This window comes from Pezoporus occidentalis, unplaced genomic scaffold, assembly GCF_034315485.1.
Source record: "Pezoporus occidentalis ecotype Australia unplaced genomic scaffold, CSIRO_AGI_Poc_V1 ctg49, whole genome shotgun sequence".
NCBI lineage: Eukaryota > Metazoa > Chordata > Aves > Psittaciformes > Psittacidae > Pezoporus > Pezoporus occidentalis.
In genome coordinates this window covers 3,168,524-3,190,672 of record NW_026915824.1, presented here as the reverse complement: position 1 = coordinate 3,190,672, position 22,149 = coordinate 3,168,524, and the positions used below count along the sequence as shown (strand labels likewise).

General features: G+C 37.2%; 1 protein-coding gene across 1 annotated transcript in view; it reads right to left on the bottom strand.

Moving 5' to 3' along the window:
* Positions 1-155: 155 nt before the first annotated feature.
* TACR3 (tachykinin receptor 3) overlaps positions 156-22,149 on the bottom strand; it is a 32,885-nt gene continuing 10,891 nt past the window's right edge. Inside the window, exons 2-5 of the mRNA XM_062636707.1 lie at positions 16,270-16,458; positions 14,380-14,530; positions 4,889-5,085; positions 156-1,989 (exon numbers count right to left, since the gene is read on the bottom strand). Of these exons, the coding sequence (XP_062492691.1) occupies positions 1,674-1,989; positions 4,889-5,085; positions 14,380-14,530; positions 16,270-16,458 (853 nt within the window). The 3' untranslated portion in view covers positions 156-1,673. The remainder of the gene's footprint in view (positions 1,990-4,888; positions 5,086-14,379; positions 14,531-16,269; positions 16,459-22,149) is intronic.

Here is a 22,149-nt window from a genome sequence, read left to right as displayed (position 1 = left end):
TTAAAAGGAAAGCCATTAATGACCACAGCTCTTTGCTTCAGAGGATTTAAGATCAGGCCTTGGATAGGAAAACTGTGAGTCTGGAATCATGATACGTTTTTATCAGAGTACAGTACTCTATGACCAGGTTCTTCAGTTATTTCACGCATGGAGAGTTCAATGTTAAGTACTAGATTTACTTATTTGAGGATGTTTCGTCTTACACAGGATTTTGATATAGCCGAGTGATACAGCAAGGCACTGAAATCACGGTACAAATTCAAATTATACTTAGCAGAATACAGCAATTGACTATACAGATGAATCACAGTACAAACATGATTCTTGTTACTAGTCTCATAACATATGCTCACAATGCTGGGCATTCCCAGTTGCTGGGAAAGAAAGTGAGCTAAACCCAGTTCAAGCCTTTCTCTCTTCAAACTTCTTTGTTAGTTGCTCAGCTTTGATACTGTCTTGGATTGAGTCAGGTATACACTCCTCTGTGCTTGTCTGGCCGTCTTGGGAAGACACTCTTTTGCTCCAGTTTTGATTAACTGTTTGAGAACAAGCATTCAAACAACCAGCTGATTGATGCAACTGACATAGCCATTTATCTGAAACAAAGGCTGCTCTCTGGTCACTTTTGTAGTAAATTCAGCTTTCTTTGCAACAGTGATAGTGGATTTTCCCTGAATCAGGTGGGGAAGTGTCTGTGTAATAACGCCTAACATATTTTCAGATGCAGGCAGAAGATACATTTACATGGAAAATTTTGGAAAACAACCCATATATTTTTTTACTGGTAGAGGTGTTTCATAGTGAGATATGTTATGTATCTTCTGCAGAGAAGAGCTTATTGCCACAGTGGTATTTTTCTTGTATGTGAATCTCCAGTTTAAAATCTTTTGTCCTTTCTAAAGTCAATCACAAAGGGCCAGTTAAGGTCATTAGAGAAAGTTTTTAGTACTTAAACAACTTATCACTAAGATACAAGACGTTCATCTAAGCAATGAATCCTCCTGGAAGCACACCTACCATTGGAATCTAATGTTCACTAATATAGAAACTTGGGTAGAATTTAACTTAGCCCCTTGGAGATTTTCTGCTTTAAAAAAAAATATTTTTCATCTACAGTTGAAAAATTTTCCTGTTGCAGACAGAGCTGAACTTCATTCACGTGAATGCCCTTTTGTTTATTTGCCTGGGAATAGGGCTTAATTACAAAACAAACAAACAAACAGAAAAATAGACTTGGGGCTCATTATGTCTTCATTATAAAGAAATATTGTATCAGATCTCTTGTAATTTTGTGTGGGATTAATAAACTCATAGTAGAAACCATGATGCATTTCAGCTTTAATAAGGAGTCTGTTACATTACAGTAAGAGAAACATAAATGCCACAGGTCAGATACAGCTGAAACAATGTATTTTATGCCATTGGCTTGTTTCAGATAATTGCTACCAACATTGCTGTGTATTAAGCGTGTGCTTTCAAACTGAAGCATACGTATGTCTTCAAGTTCCTCCTTCTCTCCAAAGCAGAAAAGTGATGCTTAAAAGTCTCGCTGTATTTATAGCTAGGTTTTGTCAGTGGAATTATGTTTGCTTTCCTGTGGCATGAATATCTAGTCCCAAAGTAGGAAAGCATTGTCCAGTGCTGCCCTTCTAGCAGCTGTCACCATGAAATGCTCAGGAATAATCATCTGCTGATGTGTGCAGTGAACTGATGAGACTTGAGGCTGTGGAGACAGTCTTGGAATTCTTCCGTGAACAGCCATTGAAACTGATGTCCTTTGGAGCTGCTCTTTTCTTACGGCTGGCATGGGTGTTGTCTCCGTCACTAGTGTCGAACACCACTGTCATGCTGGACTCCATTCTGGACACAGCATATAGGCTACTTTGCCGAGTGGGATGAAATCTAGCTGCTTTGAGCTCTAGCTCGTCATAGCTGGACATCTCAATGAAGGGGCACCAACGGAAAGCTTGTTTGAAGCCAGCTCGGAACCTGGAAGGAAAGATGTTTGGTGAAAGCCTGTGTTGTGAGCCAGCCACAGGCCTTCACCTCAAAATATATATTGTGCTGACAGGACACTGACTTGGCTGATTATCTTGTGCCTAATCCTCTTAGTGGTGAACTTAGTGGGAGTTTCCTTGACAAAAGTCTGAGTAAGGTAAAAAGAAGCTACTGGTAACAGCTCATTTCTGTTTTGGATTTTCAATATACTTTCCCTACATTTTAACATTGGTGTTTTCCTTGTACTCAATTTCCCTTCCTTTGCCTGAATAAGCAAACACCAGCTTTCACAGCACTGTCTTCACAGAAATTATTTTGGTTTGAGCTGTGAAGAAATCTGCACCTATATTTTCATCTTCTTTCAGCAAGAAACTTTATAGCATTCTTTTCTGTAAAATACCATCCCAGCTTCCAGATTCCGATGTCCCTTCTGTGTTTCCCTTTCTAACAGAGATGCTTAAATGGGAATAATGTAATGACTAATTGTTCATATCACATATTTGAAAATTATTTGTAATAACAAAAGAAGATCCTAGAAAGTTGAAAACTGAACATGAACAATGCATAAATGGGAATTTAGAGGCTTTAGCATATTAATGCTTGCAATGTTCAGAAGTGTATAATGTTATTTCAATTCAGAGGGACAGATTTACTATAAGGACTACTGCTACTTTTTGTGTGTATGCATTTCCAGAATAGAAGTTAAATGTTAGGTAAGCAATTTGCTGTATATTTATATGTAACCTTCAAAAGAGCACATTTTCACCTAGACCTAAAACTTACCAGACTTTTTCACTTTGTCTTGCTTCTATTGTTTCTGTTTCAATGATCAGCCGTGTTGTTTATTGGGCCTATAAGCTTTTTGGAGCAATGGTAAAGCTACCACAGTGATGACTACAGATAAAAAAATCAGATTGTTTTCAGTGAAAGTTGAATTGTCTCACAGAAATAACTTTCTTCCTCTTCCTTTTTCTCAGGTTTGTCACAGAGCTGTCATATGGTGACAAACGAGCAGGTAACTTGCTATTTAGGGTTTCTCTGTTCAGATGGAATTACAGAATTTGAAAAAAATACTGAAAGAACCTCTGATGGAAATGGGTTTATTAGTGAAGGAGACTGTAAAACCTAAATATCTTTAGGCTGTATTATTTTTTGTCTCACCTTCTCTTTCTTATTCAGGGCATGTTTTTTCTTCATCTTGAAATAATGCCCTCTTTGTCTAGATATATAAGCCTGGAAGACACATAACCCCAATTAGCCTGGAAGATGAGGCTGGGGATAGGTGGTGTAACTCCATCTCATGTTAGATCCAGTAGAGGTAACAATACTGCATGAATTGATCTGACTCCCAACAACAGGCTGTATTTTCCTGCTGCATGAATAGGAGGCAGGCGTTCTGGCTTCTTGATTTCAATATTGAGCATAATTATAAGAAAACTTTCACCAGTATTTCCTCCTTGCATTACATTCTGTACAAGATGACCTTTAATGTGTCTCAAAATTATGAAATGTTTGTTGATTATATTCTTTCATCCAGATGTTTAGTTTTGCACTTAAACACTGGTTGTACTAAAGTACGAGTGTCAATACAAGCCATATGAGACATTAACATTTTCTGAATAACATCTTTTGTGACTCTTCATAAAAAGTTTTTGAAGAAAATGGCAGCGTTTTAGAGGTTTTATGGTAGTAAATGATAAAATATGAGGCATGATCTTTCTTCGCCTTTGATTTTGCAGACATTGGACATCCAGAGAATTCTGGTTTCTGTTGAAATTAATAGGAAATTTGCCATTTGAGTTAGGGTATTGTTCTGGGATACTAGAACTTTACATCTTCTTTAAACAGTTGTAATCATCAAAAGGGGAAGAAGATTGTATGAAATAGAGCATTACCTTGACATTTTGAAAGACAATGCATGTTAGGCATCATAAGCTATTCTAATCAAGGAGGCAAAATCCAGTGTTTTTCCATCAATAAAAGCTTGCCATCATTTGGTCACTTCATTTTCAGTTAGACTCCTTTTCACAGGTATCGCATGATCCTTAGTGGGGTTTTATAAATATTCAACAAAATTGGTGTAAAACTTGTCAGCAATTAAACTTGACACTGGCTGTTCATTCAAAAGAGATTTCTAATAATGTTTAAATTACTTATTCAATACTGATTCATACTGACTCCATTATGAGAAGTAATACTGAAAAATAATATGGCTAGGATGACATTTGTTTAGATCCCGGTCCTACAAGCTGAAATCAAAAGCATGAGTTCATTCTGCAATCCAATAGTCTCAAACCGCCAAATATCTCTCCAAACTCAACAGCAATGCCTTTGAAATTCAGAGCAAAAGGTGTTGCTACACTGTAATTCAGTATGAAGTAATATTTGATTTAGTAGCCTGTTACAGACCTCAGAGCTTGGTAGATATCTAATGGTGAAGCATTACAGTACACAGTAAACCACATTTTATATTATATCCTTCCAGTACTGCAAAACAAATCTGTGGCTACCATTAGTTAGTGAACATACAGATTCCACTGTATATCATTAATGATTGTCTTTACTTATTTATTTTAGTGCTTTGCAAGCAAAAAAAATATTAAACTGCTATAAATTTTAAATTTTGCTGTATGGAAAGAGGAAGGGTTGGTTTCTGAATACTGAGTTTTGCTCTGAAATTAGACTAACATAACTACTGGAACTGGACATTTGGTTCTTGGGGTTAATTTCAAGTACAAATCTAAAGGAAAGGGGTTTTTTTTTTGTGCTTTGTTTTCTTTCCCACTAACTGAAAATTACTCAAGTGATTTTTTTTGTCTTTTATCCCATTTAAACCATTTATATTCTCGTTGAAGTTATGCATACCAACTCTTTCATAACCAGCTCTTACCTCTTATTAAGACAGCAGTAGATAATGGGATTGTACATTGTAGAGCTCATGGCGAGCCAAAAGCTGGCCAAATAGATTTGCTGAATGTATTTCCACCGATTTAATTGTTGGTAGATCCCAGTAACTATGAAGTAAATGTGGTACGGCAGCCAGCAGATGGCAAATGTCAGCACAACCACAATCATCATTTTTACCACCTGAAAGAAGGATGTAATAATGCTATTTAATAATATACATTAGATTTTTTTTTATTTGGACTAGCATTTCAACATCCATTAATGATTTTCTTGCATTTGATTAAAGTTAGTCAAAGCAAAGAATGAATATACTTTTACATAATTTCCCTTTTAATCTGACTCTCCTAAATTTCTTTTTCTTTTCTTTTTGTTTTTTTTTCCCTTGGCTGGAAATCCTCCTTTTCCTAAGAAAAATAACATGAAAATTTCTCTAACTTCATTTGTATTGATTCTTCCAAGAAAATGTATTTCCTTACTTGTATTTGGCATCTAAAATACTACTTTTTTCTGTGTACTTAATCATGAGATAAGGTTACAGGGTTCTTGGGACACCTCATTTTGGCCTTTATTGACCCTGATATCTTTCTCTGTTGTGGTCTGCAAGTGTATGGCTTATCCCCATTTATTAGATGTGATTTGAGTAAATACAAGGTTGTAGGAATTGAGCAACTGCAGTATCCTTTTTAATTTCAGAGGATAACAGTTTCCTTGGCTGGTGATCATTATTTGTTGTTTTCTGCAGGCATCATAACATCTGTTAGCTACCATAGTTTCCATTAAGCACAAATCAAAAAGAGCTCTGTTTTGTGCTTGAAACACAAGAAATTCCAAGTCACGTAAAACTTTCACTCCTGTCTTTCCCTCTTCAACTATGCCAAATACTAACTCAGCTGCCATTTTCAACCAATATGTCACACGTTTACACAACAGACTTTTTGTTTGTTTGTTTGTTTCGTGAGTAAAATGAAACCAGACATGATAGATCTGTGCTGGGATGTCTCTTGTTCATTTGTACGGTCAATACTGGGGAATAATAGGGATTGCTATCAATAGCTGTTTTGTTTTCATTTCTCTGCACAAGGTAGTGTTTGCTGATGCTTGTAGCTTTGCCAGGAAAAAAAGAAAAAAAAAGAAATAAAAAGAAGACATTTGCCATACCTGCATATCTTAGGTTGATATTTTTATAAAATTTCAAGTAATGTAATTAAATAATTTTACATATTTACATATAAATTTTATGGTGCCATCCATATTACATCTTCCTGTGGGAAACATAAAACAACTTTTCACTTAATATCTGACACCAGTTTACAAGCTTTCTGCTGGCTGGGTCTGTACTGTACAAGAGAATACTTATTATTACCAATACATATCATCACTTCAAGATGCAAAAGGTGCATCTGTCCACACAAACCCCAACATTATTGATATTTGGTTCTTCTAACGCACTTTTCCTCAGTTAACTGTAAATCATTGCAGAAGGAAGATTATAAGGGAAGGTAACACACCAAAACATAGTATCAGTTTCACCTTTGCTGTGTGTATGTCTGCATGTCTATATCTAGACATGCATAGATGTTCATACGACTGTATATAATAGGTATTTTTGGGCAAAGAACAAGTTGTGACTGTATGTGAATAGACATTTCTGGATTAAATTCTGTATCTGAAATTATAACACAAAAGTATGTTGGCAAATCACAGTGGATCATTAAATGGCATGTCTTTTCTACTCCTTTGGACATAGCTTCCATGGTTCTTCTGTGGGGATTTACACCTGTGCCTTGCATACATTGTATGGGTAGAAGACTTAACTCCATAGTTATACCACAGTACTTAAGCTCTCTGCAGCCAGTTCTTTATCCACCGAGTGGTCCACCCATCAAATTGATGTCTCTCCAATTTAGAGACAAGGATTTTGTGTGGGACAGTGTCGAGCACTTTGCACAAGTCCAGGTAGATGACATCAACTGCTCTACCCCGTCCATCAGTTCTGTAGAGTTGAATGTGTAAAGTGTGTTTTCCTGGAACAAAAAAGTGCTATTTTTTCCAGCAAAAAAGGTTGTTACGGAAAGTACGATGCACTCACTCATATATTATAAGAAAAAGGTAAGTGTGATGTTGCAAGTCTGTGTGGCATAAAGTCATTTGAAACACAGGGCAGTTACAGTTAAATTTGAACTTAACCACAGAAATAATGAGAGGAATGAAAAAGCACTAGTCTGTCTTTGTTTCATCCACTAAGAATGAATATATGTTGGCAGAAATAGAGGAAAAGAAGAATAAGAGGAGAATGAAAAGGAGGAAGGTTATTCCCAATTTCTTTTCCTCTTTCAGAGACAGGCACACATACTGTGCAACGCCATACCTTACAGTTCTTGCAGTTCTTGTCTGTACCTCTAATCCTTCCATTAAGTTTCATTTCTGGATGGTATCGATAACCATGAACAGAAACTGCCTTCAAGGTCTATAAACCCAGGGCACCTTTATTTTACTTGGTATAAATCCTGATGTATGAATGCCAGTAAATTATTAAGCTCAATTAGGAGACAGGGAAAATAAGCGAAAAAGGCCAAGTACAAATTTGCTGCAAAAGCTTTATTGTCTTTTCCCAGTACACTGTGATATTTCACTAAAAAATCTCCAATGACTCTTGCTGCAGAACTGCTTGTTCAGCTGCAGAGTTTAAAAGAGCGCCTCAATAGTTTTCGGTTTTGTTTTTGTTTTTGTTTTGCTTTGTTTTGTTTTTATGGTGGGTGGAGGACATAGACCTGTAGCTCTGACAATACAAAGTTCTTTGATTTTATTTCTTTTTAGTATGCCTGTTCTGTTTTTTGGTTTTTTTTTTTTTTGAGATATTACCATTTTTCAAATGCTTTCTCCTCTGTGTTGCATAGAATTCATTACTAAGGGTTTGCTTTTGAGGGTTACGAAATATTTCTAAAGCAAGCAAACCAGAAAATTACTGAATTCAGTAGTGCTTAATGTCTGACTCTGTTTCTGCCATCATTTTACCATGGAGTTTTCAAAAATTTATGATTACAGTGAACATCATCTATTGGTATCCCAGTGGCACCATTTTCCTCTGGTGTTCCGCTCAACCTCCTTTTGTGTATTATGGGCAGCATGGCCAGAGGAAAGAGTTTTTCCTCTGTTCCGGGACTTTGGTTAAAATGAATTGTACTGAGTCTCTTAGTCATGCAACCTTTAGGTGAGTCTTGAGGCTAGATTTGGCGTATGATGGAAAATCAAAGTGCTTTTTATTTTCATCAACATGTTCTGCTGATATTGATGTACTTCTGCCTATGTCTAAGAAAAACTATGTCTATAAAAAAAATTGATTTATGTGCTTTATAGTCTTGCCCATTTCTTTAAACCCTTCCTGAGTAAGAAGCATTCTTTCATTGTAAGGATGCAATCAGTAAATCCACTTCCTAATCCTGGGGACATGCATGGCACTTGTACACTAAGCACCAGAGAGAAGGGAAACATCACTATGTCTTCTGCTTCTCCACAATGTTTATTTGGAGTAAACAATCTTTTACAATAAAATTAAGATTCAAAGGTCTGTACTAGTGTGGAGAAAGGACTGATTTCTGAGATGCCAGGTGCTGCCGGTTTTCATATAATTTTGGCAAGGTCAAGGATTTTCTGTGCTATTTTAGCCCAGAGAAAAGATAGATTCTTAATAGCTGAAAGAGATGCACATTTAGAATGACAAATTATCAAACACCTTGGAAGTCTTTCAGTCAGGTAAGGAACTTATCAATTCCAATGCTCAACAAATAATTTTATTCTTCCAATTTATACTTTCTTTTTCTCAGTTACTTGAGATAAAGAAACTACTTTTCATTTCAGTTTGCATAATCCCTGGCTACAGACTGAACCCACAATCACTTACTTTGTTATTTAAGCTGTAATGTTGAAAAAGGTATTCTGTTCTAGTATGAAGTAGCTTTGAATCAGATTGCTGTCTTACAAATGCTAAAATGTGGGATCCCCCCAAAATCAAAACAATAGTGACATTTTTCATGAGCAGTCTTAGCTACTGGCTTTTTAAAATGATGCTTTTCTAATGTTGCATGGAACACAGCTCTGACAGTGACAGTCTTGAGACTGTCCTCATTTAATGTATCACAGAGGAGATAAAAACTGCTGGATTGGTACTGAGCTAGCTCTGGGGATTGTTTTACACTGTTGTGGGTAAGAGCATACTTGGAAAAAATCTGGGATTTACTGAACTAAGGACTAACAAAATAGGGCTTAATTCCCCAAATCAAAGGGAAGGGGTACCTTCCTGAGGGGAGCACATGTGCCTCTGTGTATGATTGAACAGTTCTGGAGCGGGCACCTTGTCGATATGTAAGCAAAGTGCTCCTACATTACCGTAGCAGTCATTTTTGTCCATGAAACACAAGCACAAATGAATCTACAAGGTAGAAATATTCATATGCCATGAATAATCAACTGGTGGGCAAGGTCTGTGACAATGTAAGTCTTTTCCATAGTCTGCTGTTACATGGCTGATCTGGATGAACTGCAAACCAGATGCTTTCCCTCTCTATCTGTGTGCTCCAGGGTTTGGTTCTCTTTGCATACATAACATGGAGAAGTGTATATTCAGATGTGCAGCCTTAGTAGACCATTACCTGAATAAAGGCCAAAAAATGCTGTGTTTATTACTGTCTGACTTTTAAAATACATGCGTAGGTGGTGATTCAGTATAGACTAGGGCATCAGCTGTGAAGATTTGGCTGTCCCTTGAAGTCTGTAGCACAAAGCTGTGTAGAGTAGTGGATTGCAGCTCGTGTTTTTAATAGAGTTTAGGATAGTCAAGTTATATTGACTTTCTGTTATATTAAACAGTTTGACTCATTAATGCCATTTTGAAAATGAAATATAGCATATGTAAGTTATTGGAGATTGAAATGCTGGTCTTTGTGCTGGGAATAAGATAACGTTAAGAGAAAAATACATGTGAGTAACCACATGTGAACTGTTCATGCAGCAGTTCTTAGAGAGATCATTTGCTCAGATCCTGTCCTGTTCCTTACTTCCATAACCTATGAAAGAGGGAAATTGTTTTATGTAAGTATTTCAGAAAATTATCTAAAACTGTTTGGATGCCTTTTTGTAATATTTACTTGTAGTTCTGGAAGAGTTCACCTGGATATTTCTGTTTATCTAGTAAAAGCTTTTTACACACAGTAATTTTGAGTGATTTTTGAATTTACATATGACTGTTCTGACCCTGGCTTGGAAAAGCATGTCCTGCCGTCTTACTTGATTTGGCTTCTCACACTGTGTGATATTTCAAATTCATATTCAAAAGTGGCTCTCATGATATCATTATTCCTACAGTCCCATAGTGTTTTGAATAGTATTTTCTGTTCAGATGGAAGTCTAAAGTTATCTACTTTTTCATTTTCTCCTCCACTGTGTTGCATATACTAACATATATTAACTGATTAGATAGATGCATTTGATGGTAAATGGATATGGGATGTCTACTTCTGCTGTCAAAATATATATATATATATGTATATATATATATAAAACTTTGAAAACTGCCTTATGCACTTAGGCTGTAAACCTTGACCATCTCCTTAGTGAGTCCTGTAATACTGTGAGTCACTAGAGTATATACAGGGTTTTTTTCTGTTTTTACAAGCAAATTTGAAAAACAATTTTAACATTAGAAAAATGTGGCCTTTAATAAATCATTATCAGAGTAAGAAGTTGAAATGACACCTCAAGCTGACAGAAGCTTATGTATGGAGGAATGAAAATTGCTGAAAAAGGTGCACAGTGATATATTATCATAAAGTTAATAGAGGTAAGGGGAACTGTAAAGAAAAGAAATAGAAGTTGAAAGAGTATTTTCTGTTCTTCTGTATTCTTCGTTTTGGGACAAGGCAATGGCATGTGCACACTGTTTCAGAACATGTGCACATGTTTCAGAAAACAGTTGTATCAGAACTGCATCTCTTGACAAAGACAACAGTAACTGATTGATTTTATTTACAGTACATGATTATTCCCTCTTACAGGGTAAGTAAAGTTGGAAGAGGGATTGGAACAGATTAGTTATTAATAAAAAGAGAAGGTGGAGACAACATCTGTGAGCAAGTCTAATTATTTGCAGTGAATATAAAAAACACTATGGCCTAGTAAAATCTGATAGTAATGTTATAAACCACCTATGTAAACTTAGTCACATATGACAGTATTGAAACTACAATTGAAAATTAGAACTGAAGGAGAATAAATGATGTTCAGCTGGACATCAGTGAGTCTCATGCCAGGAGCTTTAAGAAGGGTTAATGCCTGCAAAGTCCCCACATGTAGTGAAAGTTCAGAGGTTTGTCAGGCAACTTTAAGTGGGTCAGTCCCTGAGACTTTTGATCTTTCACAAAAAATAAAAAAGTATTGGTATTAGTCTCTGGCAGTCCTGAATCTCTAAAAATTTCAAGTCTTTGACCCTTAAAAATATTAAGTATGACTTTGCGTTGCCCAACCTGTAGTGTGTATGGTGAAATTCTTTGAATCCTTTCCTCTTTGATGTTGGTTTCAGAAGGATTCAGGGTACGTATGGAGTCACACATAAGGAGAAATGAGACTGCCTATCAAACTACTAACAACTTTCTCAAGCTTCAAATCTATTGGAAAATATTGTTGCTTCTTTTCTTCCGTTCACTGCCTTCTCTAACATTATATACCATTTCAAACAATCCTAACCAAACATCCTCTGTACTGTATCATTGCAGAAAATGAAACATGCAGTCAGCTATTTTGTATTTCTCCTTCATTACAGGTGCACAGACTTTCCGTATGTCTTGATATCTGCATGCAAAATAGCAAAAAACCCCAGATGATTTCTTTGTTTGAATAAAGGAAAAGAAATAGCTCTATTATCAGAGGCAGGATGGATTATAGCTTTATTTGGATTCCAGTCTATCATCTTTCCAAATACCGGGTATTTCATAAATCCTGCTGGAGAGCACAGCAGTGGAACTGAAGAGCTGTCATGTAGCTCTACCAATAAAGTCACTGATGCAGTTACAATATATCTGCCCATAATTTAATCCCCTTGTTCCATGTGTTGAAGGCATGCATTCCAGTACTCTCATCCTTTAATTAAGGATGCTACTCCTTGTCTCTTGACAGTTCTTCACTGACTGGAAGGACACTATTGGTGCTAGCACACTTAATTGATGAGTGAAATCTTTTCCTGCTTATGCTCTGTAGGAAATGTAATATTGTAACTTTGAAAATACACTTTCGGGTAAGTGACAACAGGCATGGCAAAGACTATAATGATAATGTTGGACTTCTATGTATTATGGTAAAGAGAAAATGTTGATCTTTTAAAATGCTTTAGAATTTCTGGAAATTAGTGCAATAATTTCATTTTGGGACAAATATGTAAAGCACATGAAAAATCATTCTGACTTTTCATCATTTTCTATCTGTTCACATTCTAAATAATCTTTAAGCTGTTACAAAGCAATAGTGGTGATAATTCTAGTCCAGCTGCATTTTACTTAAGAGAGGCTAGCATTTTGTCCTCTTAAAAAAGCTATGTAAAAGCAAAAATAAATAACACCTTTGGTTTCATAGGACTCATTGCACATCATACTGCAAAGCTGTCTAGGCATGTCTACCATTCTGACAACTGAAACTTGCCATAAAAATTTTGCGCTTGCCTCTTACGAATCTGAAGTTGTATGAATGAGAAATGATCCTAATCTTTCCCTTCATATATCCTCTGCTGTAACAACTTTTTCTGTGTAATATGTGGGTAAAAACACTTTAATGTTGCTGGCAGTGTCCTGTAAGAAATTAAAACATCAGCGTCCTCCAGTATTTGCAGAAGATCCCTATTGTCTCAGAACCCAATATGCTGCAGTCTGCTATTGCTACAGCATCTTAGCCTATACCACTGTTCAAACATATTCACAGTGTCAGGAAGCAAACTGAGCAATTGAAAATGTGTTCATCATTGTGAGTTAGAAGTCCATGTTCACATTGCATTTTTTAAAATATGAAAGGTTAAATGCTTTTTAGTATGAAAAATTGTCAGGAATAAAAACCAGAAGGGCCGTCTTATTAAAGAAGAAAGTTGTTTTAAGAAAAAGAACATTATAAGAAAGAAACTTTAATGGCACTGTGACATCATGAAAACTGAACTGGAAATAGTCAAATAATCAGTTCATAAGGAATCCACAGTCTTGTTAGATTAGGCAAGACTTACAGTGAAAAAGAAAGAAAGTAATTGGTTAAAAATAATTTCTATCTCCCACCAAAGGTTATTGATTTAAAACCTAAAATACCTAATATAAGCAGGCCAATCAGCACTCATCTCGAAGCTGAATGGGCTTTAATCTACTGAAAATTACAGCAAGATTCACTTTCCTTTCAGTAGGATGAGACCCTGGCTGAAGAGGAGCTAAACGTTCAGTAGTCCATTGTTCAAAAATCAGTATTTTAGCTCTGTAAAGACTAAATATTTGGGCTTAGTTTCCACATATCAGACACAGTATATACTGCTATATGTGGAGTAAAAAGTTAAAATCAAACCTTTACTTAATGGTGAACAAAGGTTACAAAAAACCCCACCAGCTAATGAACATAGAAGGCAATTTGTCAAACTTAATCAATTTTTTTTTCATAAAAGTAGATTTCTCATTACTCTTATTTCAAGTGACTTGGTGTTTCTGAAGGTATACGCTGTGATACTTTGCAACACAATTGCAGATGATGTTATCAGGGTTCACTTATAGAATCATAGAATCATAGAATAGTTAGGGTTGGAAGGGACCTTAAGATCATCCAGTTCCAACCCCCCCGCCATGGGCAGGGGCACCTCACACTAAATCATATCACCCAAGGCCTCGTCCAACCTGGTCTTGAACACTGCCAGGGATGGAGCATTCACAACCTCCCTGGGCAACCTATTCCAGCGCCTCACCACCCTAACAGGAAAGAATTTCCTTCTTATATCCAGCCTAAACTTCCCCTGTTTAAGTTTTAACCCATTACCCCTTGTCCTATCACTACAGTCCCTAACGTAGAATCCCTCCCCAGCATCCCTATAGGCCCCCTTCAGATGCTGGAAGGCTGCTATGAGGTCTCCACGCAGCCTTCTCTTCTCCAGGCTGAACAGCCCCAACATTCTCAGCCTGTCTTCATATGGGAGGTGCTCCAGTTCCCTGATCATCCTCGTGGCCCTTCTCTGGACTTGTTCCAACAGTTCCATGTCCTTTTTATGTTGAGGACACCAGAACTGCACACAATACTTCAGGTGAGGTCTCACAAGAGCAGAGTAGAGGGGCAGGATCACCTCCTTTGACCTGCTGGTCACGCTCCTTTTGATGCAGCCCAGGATACGGTTGGATTTCTGGGCTGCAAGCACACACTGCCGGCTCATGTTCATTTTCTCATCAAAACTTAGTGAGTTTAATGGAACAGTACCTTTCTCTTAGCTTTGAGCTGCTCCTGATATTTGTCGGATGTGTCGCCTGGTATTTCTCCTCCCCAGAGCGTAATTCCCACTATGGAATAAGTGATGCCCATGACAAGCAGTGGAAAGCAGTAGACCAGGACAATCACAATAACATGATACCTGCAATAAAAAACATAAAGCTGGTAAGCACTTTCAGAGGAGCCATGCCAATGGAATGGGCTGCTAGAAGACAAGAGTAGCACAAAGCATGTTTTATATTGACTGGGTAGTTGCCGGTGATTTCACTGTCTTTTTGAAAGTCTTGAATTGCACTGCAAACTTGTTTACATTTTAATGCAAGAGCTTTATGGGGTTTCTAGAGCTGATTTTGAATTTGCACTATCATAAATTAAGAAGGACTCTAAAGTTATCATAATTAGTGACTGAAAAATAAGGTATGTTTGTCCATAACCAGCTGAATTGATTTTTAATTATTGCACAGCCAGGTATCCTAAGGACAAGGTAGGCATTTTGTGCTCTGGACCATAAATGAAAGAGGAAAATAAGTATTTAAATGGTATACTTATGCAACGTGTTATCCGACGTACTTATGGTTTAACCACAGGTGGTTTAACTACACAAGCCACTCACTCACTTCTGGCCAGCTCACCCAGTTTATACACTGGGAATGAAGTGCTGTGGTATGGAATACCCCTTTGGCTAGTTTGGGTCAAGTGTCCTGTCTCTGCTTCCTTCCAGCTTCTTGTGCCCCTCCTCGCTGGCAGAGCATGAGAGACTGAAAAGTCCTTGATCAGGGTAAGTACTAGTTAGCAACAGCTAAAACATTGGTGCGTTACCAGCACTGTTCTCAGACTAGAGCCGAGACAGCGCTGCACCAGCTACTAGAAAGAAAATTAACTCTATCCCAGCAAAACCCAGGACAGTATTGCATATAGCAGATCTGTTGCACGTAGGAAATATCTGCTGCCTATGTGCAACATAGTCATCTCTGCTGATATAAGCACTAGGGAAAAAATGGTAACTACTCTTGCTTCCTGGTTGAATGCCATCCTCAGATAAAATCCTAGTGAACGATCAGTGAAGAATCCCTACCCATCGCTGAGAGTGATCTTCCTGCCCTAAAGAGAAATATTTCTGTGTTCCTCCTAAGGTGATACAAATTATATATGTGACCGGGGTGGGCCCTTTCACATGCCTGAAAGAGGGCAAAAAGTAAAATTTGATTCTGGATGATCACGCAGGCTTTCAGCCTTAAACACAGAGTTCATCTTAAATGCCAGTAATGACATGAAAGGGCAGATAATGTTTCTATGGCTGGGTAACCACTTACTCCTAATTCTGCCAGAGGCAAAATAGGATAGATTCAATTTAACTGACTGTTATTCTACACTTTCAGAAACTGGAACCAGTTACAGTTTTTACAATTTTCTTATTTGGACTGCTATAAGTAATTGTGATAATGTAACAGAATGAAGTGGGAAAATCCAGTCCTCTCACAAAGAGATCCAGATGAAAAAAACTGATTAGGACAAGGAGAGGCTGGAAATACATTTTTTCCTATCTAGGATGAAAAGGAAGGTTGCTTTGAATTGCCTACACTATCCCCATTTCTTACTATTTCTGTCTGTGTAGAAGTAGCCATCTTAAGTGAAGCAGTGATGGCAAACATGCAGCATGGGATGAGGAACACATGGAAGCGGAAGAGAATAGAGGTATTCCACTTATCACTTAAAATAATTCTATCTTTCTACATCCTAAAACTTGTTCTGCATTTCTCAGTGATCAGTTCTGTTAGTTATTCTGCATGCAGAGTATCTGCATGATACTCTACAACTTTTGCCAAGTCCATTGCAAGTGTAGACACCACCATGCACAAGTTTAAAAGAACAAAAGCTTACGTAAAGTGCTGTTTTGGACCCCCAGGCCACGCTACATAGCAAAGAGTTCTCCCAGGCATCACCTTGGTTATGGAGTATAGGCACTGGGGAAAGGCCAACAAGAAAGCCAAAGTCCATATGCTCCCAATGACCACCTTGGTAGCAGTTGCAGAGAGCCTAGGTTTCAAGGGATCAATAATGGCCATGTATCTGTAAAAGAAAGCAAAAACCTGTGCATAAGAAACCTTCAGAGATCAGGATGTATCTAAAATCAACCAAAGCTTAGGTTTGGGAGAAGGATAAGAGCAGAGATATTTATCTTCCTGGGTTTCTGATGGCATTGTGCTTTGTGAGTGGTTCAGCCCCTATGAAAGCTGGAAAAAGGTCCATTGAATATTATTTTAAAGCTGTGGGACACCTGGTTAACCAAATGTATATCAGTAGAGCAATTATCAAAGAGTTAATCCTGTTATTACACAACCTGATTGAAAAGGCAACAATACAGCTGGATCCTCTGTTACTCTGCTACATAATACAGGGTTTATCTCTAATTAAAAAGTTTACAGTCAAGCTGTCAGGATTATTTGTCATCTATTGAAAAGCTAGAGGAACTTGATAAGTCCACGTGCATCCATTTCAGTAAACACAGGCTGATTTTGGAACATCTGCCAAAGAGCCCCAGACCACAACAAATTCATACAGAGATGGAGAGAGGAACCTTATGAGCATTTCCTTGGGTAATGTAGAAATGAGAAAAGCACCAAGAGAAATAGATATATAAAGCATGAAAACATCTCACTTGACTTTTCAGTTCCTGTGATGTCAGGTCGGATAGCATTCTTTTTGCGGCTCTATAATTGTATGGGCAATCCATGTATGGTAATTTTAGAAGAACATGCAAACAAGAATTTAAAATTTTACTCTAATTACAGTTTAAAAGCTTAGGAAAAAGCACATCAGGAAGGCAACGAGACAGTAAACGAAAAACAGATCTTGTTTTCTGTCTTTCAATCTCTGTTATATATGCAAGGAACAAGGGAGACAGAAATTTTGTATCTTATATACTCCATATTGTATTTTCACATTTTTCTTAGCAAGACTACTGCTTTGATTTCTTGGCTAAACACTGAATTAACATATTTTTCCCCAACTTCTCTGATTACATGATTTTGTTTTATATAATGATGACCAAATAATGACTTACAGAATCATTAATTATGTTAATTAAATGGTAGCACTATTCTAAATTTCCTCCAGTATTAGGGGAATACTGATAAGTATCAGCCAGAATCACATTTAAAGGAATTTTTATACTTCCATAAAACCAGGGTGATTTTGGTTCTATGTGTGCCCATATTCTGTTACTTGATATAGCACACTGAATAACTAACTACAAATCCTTTAATCTGACATCCTAATGTTTTCCAAAACAATACAAGGAAATGATTTTTACATTAATGTTTTGCTTCAGATCCAGAGGGTTCCCAGGGTACATTAAAAAATCCTTTTATTCATGATTCATTCCATGCTGACTGTGAGTTAATGTAGCAGTTAATGGATCAGCAATTTAAATCAAGAAATTTCCATGGAAGTATTCAGTGTATCTGTGTTTATTCTGGAAACTGAATCTGAATGAAGATCTGCCCTTCTGCAGTCATTGGTAACACTGATATTCTACACTGTGTTTCCAAGCCATTGCTTTTCTAAAATCAGAATTAGAATAGTAATGATTTAGAAGCAGCTCAGGAATAACCAGGGAGGTCAGAAGGAAACTAACAAAATATTATTTTCTGTGTTTCCTTCTGGTTTTGTTTTGCTTGATTTTGTTTGTTATATTATATGAAAACACCTGAAGCAGGTAGGAAACTGGGGTGAGTATGAAAACCAGCTTGAATATTTTACCAATGAGAAAATAATTTCCAGTGAGAATTTGCCAGATTTCTAGGAGAATGTCTGGATCAGTTTCAACACTTTGTCATCAGCCATGGGGATTAGTACTAATTCTGGAAGAAGCAAACTTGTTGCCAAACAATCATTATGGCCTGTACACTTTCACTCTCTTTCACAGTACATGTCCAGTTATCTGATTATCTTTGACAAGATTATTGGGGTATGCCAGTGATCATAAATGTCCTCCAGTCTTCATGCCTGCTAACTGCCCCTGTCCCTGTCTATTACAGGTTTTAAATACAGTTAGAAAGTCTAAACCACACCAATTCCAGCCTACCTGTGCAGAGAAAATATTTCCAGAATTTTCCAGTATTGCTCCCCTCCTTGTGTCATTTATACCTTATAAAGGAATTTCAATAAGTAAAAGATGTACTATGGCTTGTCATCTACTCCTTCTCTGCATTTCTACCTCATATAAAGATGGCTCAGGATGAATTCAGAGACCATTTTCTGTATGGGAAATCGCATAGGCAGTAATAGCCATTTTTATGGAAGGACTGTAGGAAAAAAGGAAAAAAAACACTTTGTGTTATTAGGTTTTGTAGATTTTGAGGTATTGTTGGGACATTAGTTGTTGCTGTGGGGCTTAGAATTTATATAATCAGTTTAATTTACACTGACAGAGAATGAGTTATTCTGTAGGCAAGCAAGTATAAATTAGTAGATGCTATTCCAAAGTGACACAATATGTGATTATTATTTTTCTTGTCTGTGTTGTCGTATCGACATTCATAGACAAAAAGATTCCAAAGCCACTCATGATTTTTACATTTTGTCTTCTCATCTTGTGCCTTGGCTTTAGATTATGAGAAACCTTCTTACACTTTTAGATTACTGCTTGGGTCTGTGCTTCCAAATCCAGGCAGGATTTGAACTGAAATCCATTGAAATCAATGGACAAGCTACCAGCAATTTTAATTAATCCTTTTTGAGGATGAGTAAGTTGTGTTCTGCTGCAATCAGAAGAGTAGCAGTCATCTAAAATGAAGGAGAGTGCAACATGTCCTAATTGTTACAGGGCACACAATGTTCTAGGCAGACTTCCCCAGGATTTTTCTGTATAGACATTAGCTACAAGACAATAACTATAACATTTATAAGATAATGCTCCTGATAAAAATTTGTCCAAGTAATCATCTGCATCCATGTTTACCTGCTATCGAAAACAAATTTCATTCAGGATATTCCTACTTTTTTGACATTTCATACCTGAGACATAGTTAATTGCAGAAAAGATATTTGGTATAAAAAAAAATTCCATTTTAGTTAACCATCAAATATGTGATAAACCCAACATCTGTCATCTTAGATTTGCAACCTCTAGTAGACATGAGAACTGTGTTAATATCTTAAAACATGCAAATGCTGGCAGAAATAGTAATCTAAAACAACTGTTCATTTTCATTTGCTTTTACTACACTTTGGTATTTTTAACCATAGGGTAATTAGTTCCTTCTCATTTACCTGCTTTTTTGTTTGGTTGGTTAGTTGGGGTTTTTTTTACAGCTAAACCAGTACTTTTGATATTATATATTAACTATGGCATAGTTTTGTGTGCTGGGTGTCTGGGCCTGAGAAAGCAGCAGATCTCATAAATATAAACTTTAGGTGGATTGTTGCCTTCTATCCCCTAGTTCCCTTCTCCTCCAAAAAACAAGTGCAACTTGGTAATGAATATAAGTTGGTAGTCACAAGTCCTGTCTTTCAAATTGAGCTAGCTTGAGTGTTGGCTGCCTGTTGCTGTCCAAAATGCTTGATGATCTTTACCTGTAGTAGGTGGTAACCCATAATTCATCATTTTCACATGCTTGTGGGACTCCTAAGGCATCTTCTTCTAGCCTAGTATCATTCCTTCCAATTGCTAGTTTTCTTCAGATTGCACATTGACATTATTTTATGTGCTACTGTCAGATTTCTATTACATTCGTGTTGTTCTTATTCCCAATAGGCACCGGCAACTATTCCTTTTGGCTAAGAAAATATTCTGTTGGTTTATCTTCCTGTCTGGTAACTGCCCTTTAAAAATGTGCGTTGTTTGTGTGAAATGACTCCTACAGATGTACTGATGGAAATTTTTAACTATTGGCTGGCTGAGATGAAAAGCAGGCTACTTGTCTTTCTTGCTGAAATTTGAGTGATAAGCCAACAGTCTAGCTTTTGCACAAGACAGATGACAAAAGCATAGCAGGCAGTCATTCCAACAAACAAATGGGGAGGAGGTGGAGAAGCCTTGACCACTTCCTCGGTAATTCCTTTGTGCAGGAAGGACTTAGCTGATCAGAAAGCATTGGCAACTCTCTATTACTGAGCCTTTGCTAAGAGATTTAATTTAGTCTGATGTGCCAGTTCACTAACAATTACAATGAAGTATCTAACTTGTTCCCTAAGTGGCTTTTCTTGGAAACAAAATTGCTAAATTAACATAGTAAGATGCTGCTTCATAGCTGCAGTAGTAACACTCACTCAAATTTGCCATTTAAGTTTGGTAGCAATTTCCTAGAGAAGCCATCACTGCCATAATTAAGGACAGTGGAAAATGTAGAATGACTCTCAGCTGCAGGTTAAAAAACACCTCCATGGCTGAGCTGTCTGTGGTTGTTAATCTTTGCACCCAAAAGAAGCTTAGAAGAGAATTGAGTCCTTCCTGCACTGTTAACTGTCATTTGCAAAGGAGGCATACCTACTCCTGACTATAATTTTGTTTGCTGGAAAAGTCATCTTCCCATTACTGGTACCTAAGGATGATAAGTTGCTTGTCTCTTTAGGCTCAACCTGAAGGAGCAGTAGCTATTTTTTCCAGTTGGCCCTTGTCTTTGATATCTGTCCATTTTGGCCAGGATGTTTCCATCAGGAATGAAAGCTCCTGCCAGCACAGGCTAGAAGTTCTATGTGTAGGTGTTGCTCAGAAAATTAGTGAGGTGAGGAGGTTAAGTGTGGGGGAATATGTATGTATCATACAGGATATTGCCCCTGTATATTCTAATTACCTACAGCTGACAACTCTCTGTAATTTTTCATGGTGTAGCTCTGTTATTAGGGCTCATTTCCTTAATCTGTTTGATATCCTTTAATAGATTTTGTATGGCAAAGTGCCAGTCACAAGGGGGAGCAGCAGACACGCTGTCTGAATTGTGTTCTAAATGGTGCTGAACATGGTGTAGAAAAAAAAGGATTGTGTGAGTAGGCCAGGAATGAAGGGGAGAATGATGAGATACAGGATACGGAGCAGAAGCAGAAGAACTGAGACTGTGAAACAGTTTGCCGAATGCAAAAATAGGAATTGAAATGAAACAAGAATAATGAGAAATTAACAGAAGCAAAGAAAGCAGACATGTAGAATATTAGCAGATAGAAAGTGGGTTGAGAGAGGAGAGAATAAGAAAGGAAACCCAGCTGATGTAAAGGCAAAAGACATATGAGAAAAGTCAGCCCTACTAGACCAGAGTTTCCAAGGTAAGAAGAAAAGCACAATGTTTTGACAGTGGGATTCTGTGATGGCAAGACCTTTTGACTCTGAAGGTTTATGAGAGAGAGCTCCCAAAGAGTTGCTTCTCTCTGTGATCAGGCAACCATAAACTGTATGCAAGGGGAACAAATGGACTTCTCTGATGCTCCAATGTAATCTGTCTTAATTGTTGTTCTGCTTCTCCACTGTTTTTTAAAGTGGTCTGAACTTACACAGTCCTGAAGTCAGTGAAAGTGGCAGTGCTGAGGCCCTTGTAGGTCCACTGTGTTCTGTGATGTTTATACACAGACCTTGGACCTCCCTACACCTCTGACTCTAAGCACTCTAAAAGATGGTAGGCATTTGAGCTGAAGGAGGATTTATAATGGCTAGAAGCAGCTGAAGATTTGTTACACCATGGAAAAGCGTTCTGTAGCCACACAAACATTATTCAGTGGGGTACAGTGCCACTTGACTTTGCACTCTTTGGGTGTTTACTGTTCAAT